Source organism: Carassius carassius, chromosome 27, assembly GCF_963082965.1.
Source record: "Carassius carassius chromosome 27, fCarCar2.1, whole genome shotgun sequence".
Lineage (NCBI taxonomy): Eukaryota > Metazoa > Chordata > Actinopteri > Cypriniformes > Cyprinidae > Carassius > Carassius carassius.
Genome location: NC_081781.1, coordinates 27,450,128 through 27,466,114, shown reverse-complemented (window position 1 = coordinate 27,466,114; position 15,987 = coordinate 27,450,128). Strand labels below are relative to the sequence as shown.

Genomic DNA, 15,987 nt, shown 5'->3' with positions numbered 1-15,987 from the left:
TTTATTATGAAACAAGATCAGTTCTGTTATACAGATGCTGGTCATTTAATTAGAATATCATCAAAAAGTTTATTCACTAATTCCATTCAAAAAGTGAAACTTGTATATTATATTCATTCATTACCCCCAGACTGATATATTTCAAATGTTTATTTCTTTTAAATTTGATGATTATAACTGACAACTAAGGAAAATCCCAAATTCAGTATTTTAGAAAATTAGAATATTGTGAAAAGGTTCAATATTGAAGATACCTGGTGCCACACTCTAATCAGCTAATTAACTCAAAACACCTGCAGAGGCCTTTAAATGGTCTCTCAGTCTATTTCTGTAGGCTACACAATCATGGGAAAGACTGCTGATTTGACAGTTGTCCAAAAGACGACCATTGACACCTTGCACAAGGAGGGCAAGACACAAAAGGTCATTGCAAAAGAGGCTGGCTGTATACAGAGCTCTGTGTCCAATTACATTAATTGAGAGGCGAAGGGAAGGAAAAGATGTGGTAGAAAAAAAAGTGTACAAGCAATAGGGGTAACCGCACCTGGAGAGGATTGTGAAACAAAACCCATTAAAAAATGTGGGGGAGATTCACAAAGAGTGGACTGCAGCTGGAGTCAGTGCTTCAAGAACCACTATGCACAGACGTATGCAAGACATGGGTTTCAGCTGTCGCATTCCTTGTGTCAAGCCACTCTTGAAAAACAGACAAAGTCAGAACAGTCTCGCTTCAAAAAGGACTGGACTGCTGCTGAGTGATCCAAAGTTATGTTCTCTGATGAAAGTAAAGTTAGCATTTCCTTTGGAAATCAGGGTCCCAGAGTCTGGAGGAAGAGAGGAGAGGCACACAATCCACGTTGTTTGAGGTCCGGTGTAAAGTTTCCACAGTCAGTGATGGTTTGGGGTGACATGTCATCTGCTGGTGTTGGTCCACTGTTTTCTGAGGTCCAAGGTCAACGCAGCCATATACCAGGAAGTTTTAGAGCACTTCATGCTTCCTGCTGCTGACCGACTTTATGGAGAAGCAGATTTCATTTTCCAACAGGACTTGGCACCTGCACACAGTGCCAAAGCTACCAGTACCTGGTTTAAGGACCATGGTATCCCTGTTCTTAATTGGCCAGCAAACTCGCCTGACCTATGGTCCTAAATCTATGGGGTATTGTGAAGAGGAAGATGTGATATGACAGAGCCAAGAATGCAGAAGAGCTGAAGGCCACTATCAGAGCAACCTGGGCTCTCATAACACCTGAGCAGTGCCACAGACTGATCAACTCCATGCCACGCCGCATTGCTGCAGTAATTCAGGCAAAAGAAGCCCCAACTAAGTATTGAGTGCTGTACATGCTCATACTTTTCATGTTCATACTTTTCAGTTGGCCAAGATTTCTAAAAATCCTTTCTTTGTATTAGTCTTAAGTAATATTCTAATTTTCTGAGATACTGAATTTGGGATTTTCCTTAGTTGTCAGTTATAATCATCAAAATTAAAAGAAATAAACATTTGAAATATATCAGTCTAGTTTTAATGAATGCATATAATATACAAGTTTCACTTTTTGAATGGAATTAGTGAAAAATCAACTTTTTCATTATATTCTTATATGACCAGCACCTGTAAGCAACTCTATTGAAGATCTATTGTCATTATTCAGATCCACTCAAGTCTTGCATATTTTTGAACTTGAAAAATGAAATTTGTCTTCTCAAAAAGCAGGAGGCTGGATGTTGTTAGAACAATTGTGACCCAAAAGAAACCGCACATTTTTGTTAGAAGGACCTGTTCCAGTTTTTCAGAAGGAATGTCAATCACTTTTCTTAACTCGGTACAGTGAATGAGGGTATGGGGGTCATTTTAAACTCTTGGTAATCATACAGACCTGATATAAGCCAACAAGACCTGACACTGATTGGTCACCTAAGGAAGACAACCAGAATGTGTGATGTTTGTGTGCCTTCATAATCAAGGTTGGGAAACACTGCTCTATTAAATTTTTGTGTCTTGTTAAACATTTAATTTCAAGAGCCAGGCAAATAGGATTTCTACTTCCCTTTACTGCTGAAGCAGCTTAGACACTTTTGGGAAGGCCTACAACTAGACATTGGGACATGTAAGCAGTATTGGTCAAACCAAAGAAAAATATGATACTAAGTATTCAAGAAGCCCTGCTCACTCCTGTCACATCTTACCTATTTCCAGCCTTTGCCTCCCTTTTTTGGCTTGTAAAAGAGTTAACATTAACTGCTCCAACTATCAGACCATATCTAGACCTCAGAGAGGTCTAATACTGTGGTTCTCAAATCTAGTCCTTGGAACATTTTATATGACTGCCTTCCTTATTTGACAACTGATTCAGATCATCAGCTGGGTATTGTGTTCGATAAGGGAAACACAAAGTGGTGGGTTCCCAGGACTAGAGCTGAGAACCACTGTATCAGACTCTGATAAAACACTCTCAAAAACAGTGGGTTTCAATAAGGAAAGTAAAACTACATATAAATCAATAGTTTTTATTATTATTATTGAAAAAAAGAGAGTGGAGACCATCAAACAATAAAATGTACATATATATTTCACCTAATCCAGACAGTCAGCACAGTCCAATGCACATGTGTAGCACAGAATTACATCTGGTTTTCTAGTTAAACATGTGAATGCTGCTACATTATGTCCATTTACTGTCTTTTCATTGGATGTCCAGCTCAGCAAAGCCAGCCACTGGCAATTGTGCGGTGTTCTTCTGCATTCCTTTATACTGAGACAGCCGACCTCGATTAAGCACAGAGAAGAACTGAAACCTGTGTCCCATTTGCTCAGGGTTAATCAGCATGTCATAGCTGTGGATGAGCTGTGCTCTGGTGGAGGGGTCATGACAGTTCCTCAAGAGGACCTAAAGCGGAACATGACAAAGCAAATGTCAAGAGTTAAAAAAACAACGGGTTAAACCCCAAGTATTTCAGGGAGATAAGTAAAGGGTCAGCTGATACAACATACGTTTTTTTTTAGTTTTTTAGGTTTTGGGAAGCTTTTTAACTCACTTTTGGGTACAAATCTGTTCCCAAGATATAGTTAAGTAGGTACACATATACATACAAACAACAGTTCTCTTACGAGAGCTCTCTCGTACTGCGTCTTAGCTAAGACGCTACGGGAAAAGTCTCTTTTCACGAAATACTGAAGCAAAAAATTATCCTTAATTTTGTATTTTTGTAAAGCGCATTTGCAGCAGTACACAGCCATAGGCGAGACGGCTCGTTCGCTCATTGGCTTGTTCTGCGGCAACTGCACAGCCTATCGAGCGCAGGCTGATGCAACATCGCGCCCTTCTTGCCACTTCCCGCCGAAACGGGTGTGGCTCAACCTATAAAAGGAGCTCGAAAAGGCTGACTCACCTGATTTTTCATCTCTTCAGCGAAGCTCACGCATCGCTGGATCACGGAGGAAGCAAGCGGCGTCTGAGAAGCGTATCAGCGGGACGAGCCATTCTGAAGCTGCTGGCCTCGCCGCCTTCCACTGCCGTTCCTGCTGCGCTGTCCGGCGCCTATATCCTTTGTATCCTTATATCATTATATCCTGTGTGTGTTCGCCCTGCGACGCACACTCACAAAAAGAGCTGCGTCTTTTTAAAGATGCCCTCGTGCGGCTCGTGCAGAGCCCCGCTCAGCGAAGGAGATCGTCACGTCATCTGCGTCTCCTGCCTGGGTGAGGACCATGCAGCGCTCGCGCTCGCTAACGGCGGCTGCCCTCATTGCGAGCTAATGCCTATGGTGACTCTGAGGACTCGCCGGGCGTTCTTCTCGAAGCCTGCATCATCCGCTGTGCCGCAGCGCCGTAAGAAGCGCCGCTCGCAGCGTCTACCGGAACCGCCTCCAGCTCTGCCGAGCCCGCCGGTTCCCTCCGCTTCGCCGGCCTCCCCTGCATCGCTTCCCGATGGTCAGCGTCCGCTGTCTACCGACGCGTCATCTGAGGAAGTAGATTTCAGGCCCGCGTCGGAGGAAGAGGACACGTGCTCTCTGCTTGCTTCGGGCAGTGAGGGTTGGGTGAGCTCCGTGGATCTCGCGCCCTCTGCTCAGAGGCCCAGCAGACGGGCGGATATCGATAAGGAGCTGATGCGAGTGCTCGCGCTGGCCGTGGCGAGCCTCGGCCTCGAATGGTCTGTACCAGCACCCCCTTCTCGTTCCCGGCTGGATGGTAGCTTTCTCCCAGATGAGCGTTTTTCTCCAAGCTCAAAGCACGCCCCCTTTCTTCCTGAGCTTCACGAAGAAGTGGCGAAAGCTTGGAACGCTCCATTTTCGGCGAGAGTCCGTTCATCTGTTTCACCAGCATTCTCCACACTGGACGGTGCTAAAAACAGAGGCTACCTGTCACTTCCGTCGGTGTAACAGGCTATAGTAGCGCACCTTTGCCCGCCCTCTGCTGGACGGCGGACTAAGGCGGCGTTGCCATCCAAAGCCTGCCGCATGACGTCATCGCTGCTCGCACTGATCTTCTCTGCTGCTGGGCAGGCTGCGTCTGCGCTGCACACCATGGCCACGCAGCAGATTTTCCAGGGCGATCTCCTCCGCAAGCTGGATGAGATGGGACCTGAAGCAATCTGTCTCGCGGATCTGAGGAGTGCTTCGGATCTCTCCCTCCGCGCTGCTAAGTCCGCTGCACAGGCCATGGGACGGGTTATGGCTTCCGCTACGGTGGCTGAGAGGCATTTGTGGCTGACGCTTTCTGACATCAATGAGTCTGAGCGTGCTGCGTTCCTCGACGCGCTGCTGACTCCTGCTGGCCTCTTCGGATCATCGGTCAACGAGTTTGTGGAGAGATTCACCGAGGACCAGAAAGCTTCGCAGGCGTTCAAGCACTTCTTGCCGAAGCGCTCCGGTTCTGCAACTAGCCACTCTAGACCGGCCCCACAGAGCTCTCAGTCACGCCCACCGCCTCCAGCTGCGTCATCGCGACAGCATCAGCAACGCAGCTCGGGACCCCGTTCTCGCTCTTCAAGCCGTCGCCCCGCGCCGCGGGAGCCGCGGCAGAGGATTGCGGTGAAGCCAGAAGCCCCGAAAACGTCCTAGCACTGCTAGGAAAGCGCCGGTGTACGAGTTCCGCTGCGGCCGAGCTCTCACCCAAGCACGCCGCTGTTGCAGTTCCAAGAATTGTGACTGCCTCAGCGTCTTCTGCAATGCGCAAGCCTGCACGAGTGCCCGCTTGCCTGCACACAAAAGCCGTTATCACGGCTACCCAGATGTTTCACGAAAAGAGTGTTATTTCTGGTGTTCCGGCCACGGCCGATGGTGCTATAAATGTAGTGATGATGCCCACTCCTCAGTGCCCATCTCCACATGTAAGCACAGCCCTGCACACAGGGCTCGCGCATATAAGATCGACACAGATCGGTCGAGCGCGCCGCATAGTAAACGTGCCCACATACACTATGTCACATACGGCGCGTGGCTTCTGTAAAAACGAGGCCCGTGCACGTACGCTCCGCACAGGCAGACAGCGAGTTGAAAGTGGTAAATGTGCACACATGCAGCCCACAGTTACTCGCAGACATCACGAGTCCCATGGGACCCGCTCAGCCCTCCCCCAGTCGGTTAAGCGCCGGGACGGGGTCGAGGAGGAGCGATCTGCCCACTGTGATCAGCGCGCTCCCCGCCTCAAATGCGCAGCACACTCGAGCGCCGCCGTTGCCCAGTCAACAGAGCGCGCTTCGCATCCAGCCCTTAGCCATTCATGCAGATGCATGGTCAGCGCTTCCAGGGGTTTCGGATTGGGTGCTAGGCATTATAAAGAGAGGCTACTCGCTACAGTTTTGTCGACGCCCTCCGCGCTTTTTAGTGCGCGTCGAAAACTACGGTCAAAGCAGAAGTAGCACACATACTTCGGGCCGAAATATCAAAACTGTAGAGTAGGCTGTAGAGCCTGTGTCTCGAGCTCAAAGCGAGGGGGGGCTGTACAGCAGATACTTTCTGGTGCCCAAGAGAGATGGGGGTCTCAGGCCCATACTGGATCTAAAACAGCTGAACAAGGCATTGATGAAACGCAGTTTCAAAATGCTTACGACCAGAAAGCGCCTCACGCAGGTTCGCTGAGGGGACTTGTTCATGTCAATAGATCTGAAGGACGCGTATTTTCAAATACAGATAGCGTCAAATCACAGGCGATATTTGAGATTCGTCTTCGAGGGCCAGGCATACCAGTTTACAGTCCTGCCGTTCGGCTTGTCCGTGGCTCCTTGTACGTTTACGAGGTGCATGGATGCAGCGCTCGCTCCTCTCAGACTCAGAGGCATGCGAGTGCTGAATTATTTGGACGACTGGCTGGTTCTGGCTCGATCACGAGCGGAGCTCGTGGAGCACAGGGCCGTTTTACTTGATCACCTAGAGAAGCTCGGTCTCAGTGACAATTGGGCGAAGAGTTCGCTGAACCCCAGTCAGACGATTCTGTTTTTGGGTATAGTTCTGAACTCGTGTTCCATGACGGCGCGGCTGTCACGACAGCGCGCATTGGGCATTCAGCACGCAGCGAGTTCTTTCCGCTGTGGCGCGACCGTTTCGCTCAAGCACTGTCAGAAGATGCTGGGCCTCATGGCCTCAGCATCTCCGGCTCTGCAGCTGGGCCTGCTCCGCATGCGCCCCCTGCAGCTCTGGCTGAAGGCGCGGTTGCCGTGCAGAGCGTGGGTGTCTGGCCGGCTGCGTCTCAAGGTCAATCAGAGCTGTGTCACAGCCCTGACACCCTGGACAGCAAACGGCTGGTACCGATCAGGTGTAAGCCTGGGGACTTCCCCGAATGTGAAGATGGTGTCGACGGACGCCTCCACTTCGGGATGGGGAGCGCTGCTCGAGGGCAGACCGTCCTTTGGCCTGTGGTCAGAACTGGAAAAGCTCCATCATATCAACTGTCTGGAAATGCTGGCAGTGGAGAACGCGCTGATGTGCTTTTGTCCCCAAATCAAGGACCACCACGTCTTAGTCCGTTCGGACAACATGTCTGTGGTGTCCTACATAAATCGCCAGGGCGGTCTCGGGTCCCGAAACCTGTACAGGCTGGCGGAACACCTCCTGGTTTGGGCTCAGCGCAACGTGCGTTCGCTGAGGGCAGTGCATGTGCCTGGGCTACAGAATCTGGGTCCAGACAGGCTGTCCAGAGGCAATGTTCCTACGGGCGAATGGTCTCTACACCCGCAAACAGTCCGGCTGTTGTGGGAGAGATTTGGCAGGGCGGAGGTGGACCTCTTCGCGTTCCACGAAAACGCTCACTGCCCCGCGTTCTTTTCCAAGAACGAAAGCGCGCTGTCACGGAAATGGCCGTGCTGCCCGCTTTATGCTTTCCCTCCCGTCTCCCTCCTTCTGCAGGTGATAGAACGGGTGAGAGAAACGAGATGTTCAATACTGCTTGTAGCACCTCTTTGGAAGAACCAACCATGGTTCCCAGATTTGATGCAGTTAGCAGATGTCGCCCCGTGGCCAGTACCGTTGAGGAGGGACCTCCTCTCGCAGGCCAGGGGTTCGATTTGGCACCCTCAACCGGAGTTGTGGTCCCTCCATGTGTGGGCGCTCAACGGTTACCCACTGATCTCGCAGTGGGAGTGCTAAATACCATCACTCAGGCTAGAGCTCTGTTGACACGACGTCTGTATGCCTCGAAGTGGTCGGTGTTCTCCAGCTGGTGCACAGCTCGAGGATGTTCACCCCTTAGTTGTGAGGTGACGGAGGTTCTCTCCTTCCTACAGGAGCTGTTGGATAAGGGCAGAGCCCCATCCACGCTCAAAGTTTATGTGGCGGCCATCGCAGCGTTTTCTGAAACAGCGCTCGGTCAGTCAATAGGAAGGAATGATTTGGTCATCCGCTTCCTTAGAAGAGCTAGGAGGCTGAATCCTCCCAGACCTCCGTCAGTCCCTATGTCGGACTTCGCGGCGGTTTTGGAGGCCATGAAGGGTCCCACTTTTGAGCCTATCCAATCAGTTAGCCTTCAGCATCTGTCGTTCAAGACAGTATTCTTGTTGGCTCTCGCTTCAGTGAAGCGTGTGGGTGATCTGCACGCGCTCTCGGTGAGCCAGTTATGCTTGGAGTTTGGGCCTAATGACTCATAGGTCATACTCAAACCTAGGCACGGTTATGTGCCGAAATCCCTCAACATGCAGTATCGGGCTCAGGTTATTGCCCTGTCTGCCCTGCCGGTGTCAGAAGAGGATAGAGACTTGAGTCTTCTTTGCCCTGTCAGGGTTTTAAGAGCTTATGTGTCTCGCTCTGCTGCCTTTCGGCAGACGGAGCAGCTGTTTGTCTCGTTCGGTGGACGTTCCAAGGGAATGGCTGTTTCGAGACAGACTCTATCCAAATGGATAGTTGACGCCATAGCGTTAGCTTACGCTGCCAGGGGCCTTCAGTGCCCGCTGGGCGTCAGAGCACACTCCACAAGGGGCGTCGCCTCATTGTGGGCGTGGTCTACTGGAATCTCCTTGCAGGATATATGTATGGCGGCAGGTTGGGCCTCGCCGTCTACATTTATCAGGTTCTATAACCTGGAGGTTCCCGCCTTGCAAGCAAGGCTGCTGTCGGTATAGTCGAATCAGGGCCCTGAGGGGAAACTCTGAGTTCGTGAGCGTTATGCGCTGCCGACTGTTATATGGGCAGTATTGCGTAAGACCCGCATTGCCACATTGGTCATGCCTTGCCTCGGCTGTTTGATGTCATATTGCCGCATCTACGGATGTTGCTAGATATGGGACGGAGGGCTTCCCCCCTTCCTGTCCTGGACTCTCTGTGAGTCCCTCAGGTGACTGTGCACTGTAAATCCTGGGCGTTGCTTCAGGTTTATTGGTGTGTGATCCCTGCGCGCACGGCGTTTTACATTGGGTTCCCGTAGCGTCTTAGCTAAGACGCAGTACGAGAGAGCTCTCGTAAGAGAACGTACTTGGTTACTAAACGTAACCTCGGTTCTCTCTAGAAGAGCGAACGAGTACTGCGTTCTCTGCCGTGCGTACGATTCACTCTGGTTCGCTTCGGCGATGAAATAAATCAGGTGAGTCAGCCTTTTCGAGCTCCTTTTATAGGTTGGGCCACACCCGTTTCGGCGGGAAGTGGCAAGAAGGGCACGAAGCCCTTCTATTGGTCTGATGTTGCATCAGCCTGCGCTCGATAGGCTGTGCAGTTGCCGCAGAACAAGCCAATGAGCAAACGAGCCGTCTCGCCTATGGCTGTGTACTGCTGCAAATGCGCTTTACAAAAATACAAAATTAAGGATAATTTTTTGCTTCAGTATTTCGTGAAAAGAGACTTTTCCCGTAGCGTCTTAGCTAAGATGCAGTACTCGTTCGCTCTTCTAGAGAGAACCGAGGTTACGTTTAGTAACAGAGTACGTTTTATTTCAAATATGTAAAGTATTTATCCTTAACATGATTAGGTGTGTGTAAACCTGGCTTAAAAGCCAAGCACATAGTCTTAATAGTGTTAGGATTTAGTAATTGGAGCCCAGGTCAGGAATGTAATAGTACAGAGACTGCATGTGTTTTCTGAACTAACAAATACAAAAACTCTCTAAAAATCTCATTCTAGAACAATTTGAGTGATGATGTACCACAGATAAACACTTAATTCAGCTTGGGTTGTTAATCCCTTTCAACTAAATCACTTAAATTATAACAATATAATGACTGTTCACACTGTTGGTTATGAGAGGATATGAGATACACAGATAACTCAATGAGCACTGAATAGTAACTCAGTTTTGAGAGATACTGATGTGATTCTTAAACTCCTCGGGCAAGGCCTGATAAGATCTTCATTAAAGTTGGTCAACATAAGGCCAAGACACTGAAGATGCTAAATTATAAACGTGTCTATTTATATCTTGGATAGTTTTGCCATGGCGGGGCAATTAACTTGTTATCATTTTTTAATTTTTCAGATTTCATTATCTAAAGGATTCTTTGATGAATACAAAGTTCAAAAGAAAAATGCCAAACTAAATTTTTAGATGGTACCCAATAGTTATTTAAAATGTTTTCCACTGGCCATTAACTCAAAACTTTGCCCAGAATGCTTTTGGAGGAAGCACACAGACATTAGTATTGTCATTCTCACCTGCAAGCGTGAGTCAATGCCCATGTTCTTCAGGAAGGATCTTTGTGTGATGGGTCCCAAGCAGGTCACCTCATTTCCTGTCATTTTCCTCAGGTAACTGAAGTCAACATCTGCTGTCATGTCTGCCATGCCGGGTGCCTCCAAGACATTGTGGAGTTGATGGCCTTTAAAGCCCTGCCACAGAAACGAACTTTTTAACAACAAAATATGGTGACTGCCTGACCCAGATTTCAGAAAACAGATCAGTCTCATTTGGAATCAGTGGATGGATTTGGGCCCAGTATTTGTAAAATTAATGTGAATCCACAGTATACTCGATCAATGGATCAATGGGAGTACATTCCTTTTTATATTGTACATTTTTAAGTTCACCTGAGTGATTCTAAACACTGAAGTAAAACATGACTTCCTGATTTACTGGAACAAGATTGGGTATGTGAGCATTTATTGAGAATTTTACATTTTAAATTACTTTTTATACATAAACATTAAGTACAGGTGCATCTAAAAAAAATTGAATATCATGAAATATTTCAAGATTTTTTTATTATTATTTAATTCTGATGGTTACGACTTACAGCTTAGGAAAATTAAAAATTCATTATCTCAAAATAATAGAATATTCCATTTTGAGCTTGATTAGTTTGATTAATTTTGAGTATAAATACTGGGTACCTCTTGGGCTAGTTTAGAACATTCAACCACAATTATGGGAAAGACTTCTGACTTGACAGTTGTCCAGAAGACAATCATCAACATCCTCCACAAGGAGGGTAAGCCACAGAAGGCTTTGATGAAAGGGCTGGCTGTTCACAGAGTGCTGTATCAAAATATATTCATAGAAAGTTGAATGGAAGGAAAAAGTGTGGTAGGAAAAGGTGCACAAGCAACAAGGATGACCACAGCCATGGGAATATTGTCAGGAAAAGCCAATTCAAGAACTTGGGAGAGCTTCACGAGGAGTGGACTGAAGCTGGAGTCAGCACATCAAGAGTCACCACACTCAGATGTCTACAGGAAAAGGGCTACATCTGTCACATTCATAGAACCAAGCCACTCCTGAACCAGAAACAACGTCAGAAGCATTTCACCTGGGGTAAGGAGAAAAAGAACTGGACTGTTGCTCAGTGGTCCACAGTCCTCTTTTCAGATGAAAGTAAATTTAGCATTTCATTTGGAAATCAAGGACTGGAGTCTGGAGGAAGACTGGAGAGGCACAGAATCCAAAGTTTCTGAAGTCAGTGATGATTTAGGTGCTGTGACGTCTGCTGGTATTGCTCCATTGTGTTTTATCAAGTCCAGAGTCAATGCAGCCATCTACCAGGAGACTTTGGAGCACTTTATGCTTCCATCTGCTTTAGAACTTGCCCACAGTGCCAAAACCATTCCTAAGTGGTTTTCTGACCATGATATTACTGTGCTTGATTGGCCAGCCAACTCACCTGACCTCAACCTCACAGAGAATCTATTGGGTATAAGAAAGTTTGCTTTTTTGAATTAAATAAAAATAAAAGAACTTTTCCATGATACTATAATTTTTTGAGATGCACCTGTACTTGCTGCTATTGCTGAATGAGATCGAAAAGAGCCAGTAAAATAATCCGATCTTTCCTTCACTAGCGTAAATGAGACTTGGCTGTCCTTTTCTTCATTTTTCATCAAATAAGATGATGGTATACTGGAAAAAAACAGAATAGCCATAGGAAATAAAACAGATATATTTTATTAACAAATCTGTTGAGGAAGGAATAAGCATTAGAAAGCCTGAGAGAGATTACTATTATGGAACTTACTCTGAAAGTATCAGTTTTTGTTCCATCATGTCCATAGTCTACAATCAAGGCTGCACCTCCGTCCTCTGCAATCCGATTGGCCAGTTTCTGAACAATGACTCCACCTTCTGGACATACTTCCACATGCTGTCTGTTTTCATCTTTCTAAAAATAATTATTTGCAGGGATCAGTCAGTGGAAAAAAAAGGATTCCCAAGATGATGAAACACAAATCTTTTTATAACCGACCACAACACAATTATCAGATCTTTTTTAAATCGTGAGCATCTATAGGGGTTATCGCTCTTGTGATATTCAATATTTGATGGGTTTTTTGTCAGTTACACTGCTCCAGGGAGTACGAAATTGACTGGCAGGAAATGCAATACATCAATTGTTGTTAAATTGTTGTGTGAATGAATGTATTTTATATATATATATATATATATATTGTGACAAGTCAGCTGCCTCCTCCCTGATTGTCACCGGCACCCCGTCCTAAATCGCCGCCCTTCATCAGGCTCCCGACTGGAGTGGGTGTGTGAGAGGAGGGGCGCTGGATGAGTCAGGGCTGGCGGCGTGTGATGGGGCACACCTGAAGGAAATGGAGCCTCATCACCGCCGCTGTTTAAAAGCCCAACGCCCCTCTCCTCGGGAGACCGGTCTCTTCCCCGTGCATGCACACTGGTGTCCTCGTGGGTCCAGGAAGGGTGTGTTGAGGGACTCCCACGCCACCAGAGACGTGAGCTGCCGTACCCGCGATCCGGATGGGAACCGCACCCGTTTACATGGCCGTCCATCCCCTGCCAGCGCCGCAGCCAACGAGAGTGATGCGGCCGCTAGAGGAAGCTGCCGCCCCGGATCTTACCTGGACCCTTCCTCCATGAACACTGCCCGACCCACACGAACCCCGCAGCACGACGAGGACACCAGATTCCCTGTTTATTTTGGACACTCTTCCCCTTTGGCCACCTTTTATCCCCTGTTTTATTTGATTTTCTGTTAATAAAAGCCTCTCCGAGGCCTGACACCATGCCCACTGTGTCTGTCTTGTGCTCCTCCCATCACAATATATATATTTTTTTTATATATATTTCCATTTAACCATACAACTTAGAAAAGCATTGCTGTTATTTTTAAATTTACTATAGAATTAAAGTTGTAAAATTAACATTGCATTTCTTCCCATCAGCTGCCAGTGATCAGCCACATGACAATGTCAACAAAAGAGGAGGAACTCACCTGTATAAGAACGCTGGAGGCCAGTGTAGGACTGTGAGAAACCACAAATCTCAGTTTCTCTGGACTTTCAGGATCAATATCAACCATCACCTCCCGCCAGCCTTTTTCTGTTTTCTAAAATAAAGAGAAAAGATCATTTTGGCCTGTAAGGCAATGTTAATGTTCATGATTGAAAATTGTTATTTAAAATTAATTTATCCTAAGATTTTTTTCCAATATTTAATGTGAATACTGAAGTTAATAGTTTGATGTACCTGAAACTTGTGAATGGGTAAAGCGTCAAAAAACTCATGGGCAAGGAAGACACTTAAACCTGGCAAAGGACAGCAGACTTTAGCTACAATAGACTAAGATTAATTTCCCCATCAACTAGAGTTTGTGCGATTACATGACAGGACAGTTTAATGCATCTGTACCTCTTGGGATGTCCTCTATCCTGCGGTACCAGTATATCGGTAGGCCTGTACGTGTGGTGCCACTGCGGTAAACAGGCATATCACCATCACTGGACTGTGTATTACCTCCAGTTAGACATTCAGCCTGAAATTGGCTCAACTTTGGGCTGACCTCCACAAGATGAACAGAGATATCCGTCTCACCCAGGACAGTTTTCAACTGACTGAAGACCTGTTACATATGAACACACTTGTTTATATAACAATTCAAAGTATCCCCACACTTTTGTACATTGTGTACATCCCCACACAAGTACATAATGCATTGCTTTTGATACTCTATATTATATTATACTCTATATATATTTAGTGCTGTTTGCATGTAGTATTTCTGAAAACAGCGGCACAACAACCACATTTTGGGGGATATTCAATATATTATACAGCACCTTTCATTGATTGTCACCTTTGGTACATAAAAGCAAAAATTTGCAGTGAAAAAAAAAAAGTCTTTGCAGTTTGTACAATGTAACGATTTAAACAATTAATTTATCTGTCCAGGGGGTATTCCAGAAAGTAGGTTTTATGACACCAGAGTATGTTTTAGGTTAAGTAATTGGATAAACTTAGCTTTTGGTTCCAAAAACAGGAAACTTTCAGTGTAAGGAAGAAGCCATTGCAACTTGTTCTCTGAACATAACCTGCTCCGGAGTAGGTTATATTTCCAAGTTAAAGGGATCATATGATGCTTTTTTTAAAGATCCTTATTTTGTGTATTTGGTGTAACAGAATATGTTGACATGGTTTAATGTTCAAAAAACATTTTATTTTTCAAATAATTATTGTAGGACCTCTCTTCCTAAAAGCGCAGTCTGCTCTGATTGGCCAGCCTACCCAGTGCATTGTGATAGGCCGAACACCGCAAGCACTCGTCGGAAATGTAATGCCCCTTTCCATATTTGCAAGCTTCATCTTTCAAAATAAATGTAAGGACGTTAATAATGTCCTTAGTTTTACCGTCAGTTCAAACCGAAAGGGGAACAGAGACATGTGAAAAACACAGTGATGAAGCTCGTATGTGTTTGCAGAACACAAGCCACAGATGGTTAAGATAGCTGACTCCACTGTGATGTGACCCTGCCTCTTGCGCGCGCACACACACACACACACACACACACACACACACGTGTATATATGACTAAAAGTTATAATGTCTGGAAGGATCTAAAAAAGGTCTGGGATCAAGGACCAGAAAAGAAAAAGGTACTTGCCTTTGTGGCTAAGCAAAACAGCCTTCCACAAGACAAACCACTGCCCTACTGCACTCCTCGCCTACTCACAGCGCCACCGCACAATAGTCCTGTTACTGAAAAGTCAGGTACTTTCAAAGAGACAAAGGAAACTCCCAAAACTCAGGGTGCAATGGTGTGGATGAGATCGGGAAATGCGATAGGGGTGAAACCAGTAAAAATGGCAGACATGGAGGCAATCTGTAAAAGTTTGCCTTCTCCGCAGAATCCTAGCAAGTTTGTAACAATTCTGCAATCACACACAAAGTATGCTCATTTTACAGGTGCAGATTACAGAGCAGTTCTGGCAAGGACGTTGGAAGGAGATGTCACTGAGGAAATGCTGATTAATGAATGCAAAACGCTGAAGTATGATAATGATCATATATCTGGTTCAGCTACATCAAAAGAACCACATGAATTTTTCTGGGAAAAACAGGAAAATCACACTACTTTCTTTAAAGAGTTGAGAGCTTTTCTAGAAAAACGTCTAGGAAATAAACAAGATTTATCATTTGCTGCAAACACAAAGCAGAAGTCTAAAGAAACTGCTTCAGATTTCTATCTGAGATTTAAGAAAGCATGGGTTGAGGAGTCTAAACTCCCACTTGATGATAACCTAAAAGCATTATTCATCGACACATTTCTGAATAATATGCATGGAAAACAAGCATAACTGATTAGAATCACAACAACTAACTTGTTAGAAATGACTATAGAAGCATTAGGGAAGCGAGTTAGGGAACTAGATATTTCAGGAGGGTTTGTGGTCAAAACTGAAACCGCTATGTTCACTGGGCAAAAGCCACAGCGAGGTAAACATGACCCAAAAGCTGAACTAAAGCACAGATCGAGTGTGTCAAAAAGATCAAGAATAGTCTTATCTCTGTGGAAAGGAAGGTCATGTCCAACGAGACTGCAGGAAAAGGAGAAGTCAGAATCGTCCACAGGGAGATTCAGTGCAGTGGAAGCCTAGAATAGATCAGTCACAGCAGAGAGGCAAAATGGACTCCACTTATCCTACTACATGGCACAAGCCTTATGGACAGCAATAAGGATGCCTACAGAGTGATGTCAGTTCTAATGTTTCTATGACGACCCTCACATTTACTAATAACAATAAAGATTTGCCATATGTTACATTGTTGGTGCATGGTCAACCACAGACGTTCCTCTTAGATTCTGGAGCTGATGCGACGTCAATGACTGCTGCAC

General features: G+C 46.0%; 1 protein-coding gene across 1 annotated transcript in view; it reads right to left on the bottom strand.

Annotated features, from left to right (window-relative positions):
- Positions 1-2,505: 2,505 nt before the first annotated feature.
- ndufaf7 (NADH:ubiquinone oxidoreductase complex assembly factor 7) overlaps positions 2,506-15,987 on the bottom strand; it is a 33,044-nt gene continuing 19,562 nt past the window's right edge. Inside the window, exons 5-10 of the mRNA XM_059513291.1 lie at positions 13,505-13,715; positions 13,343-13,401; positions 13,089-13,202; positions 11,868-12,011; positions 10,075-10,248; positions 2,506-2,891 (exon numbers count right to left, since the gene is read on the bottom strand). Coding sequence (XP_059369274.1) covers positions 2,688-2,891; positions 10,075-10,248; positions 11,868-12,011; positions 13,089-13,202; positions 13,343-13,401; positions 13,505-13,715 — 906 coding nt within the window. The 3' untranslated portion in view covers positions 2,506-2,687. The remainder of the gene's footprint in view (positions 2,892-10,074; positions 10,249-11,867; positions 12,012-13,088; positions 13,203-13,342; positions 13,402-13,504; positions 13,716-15,987) is intronic.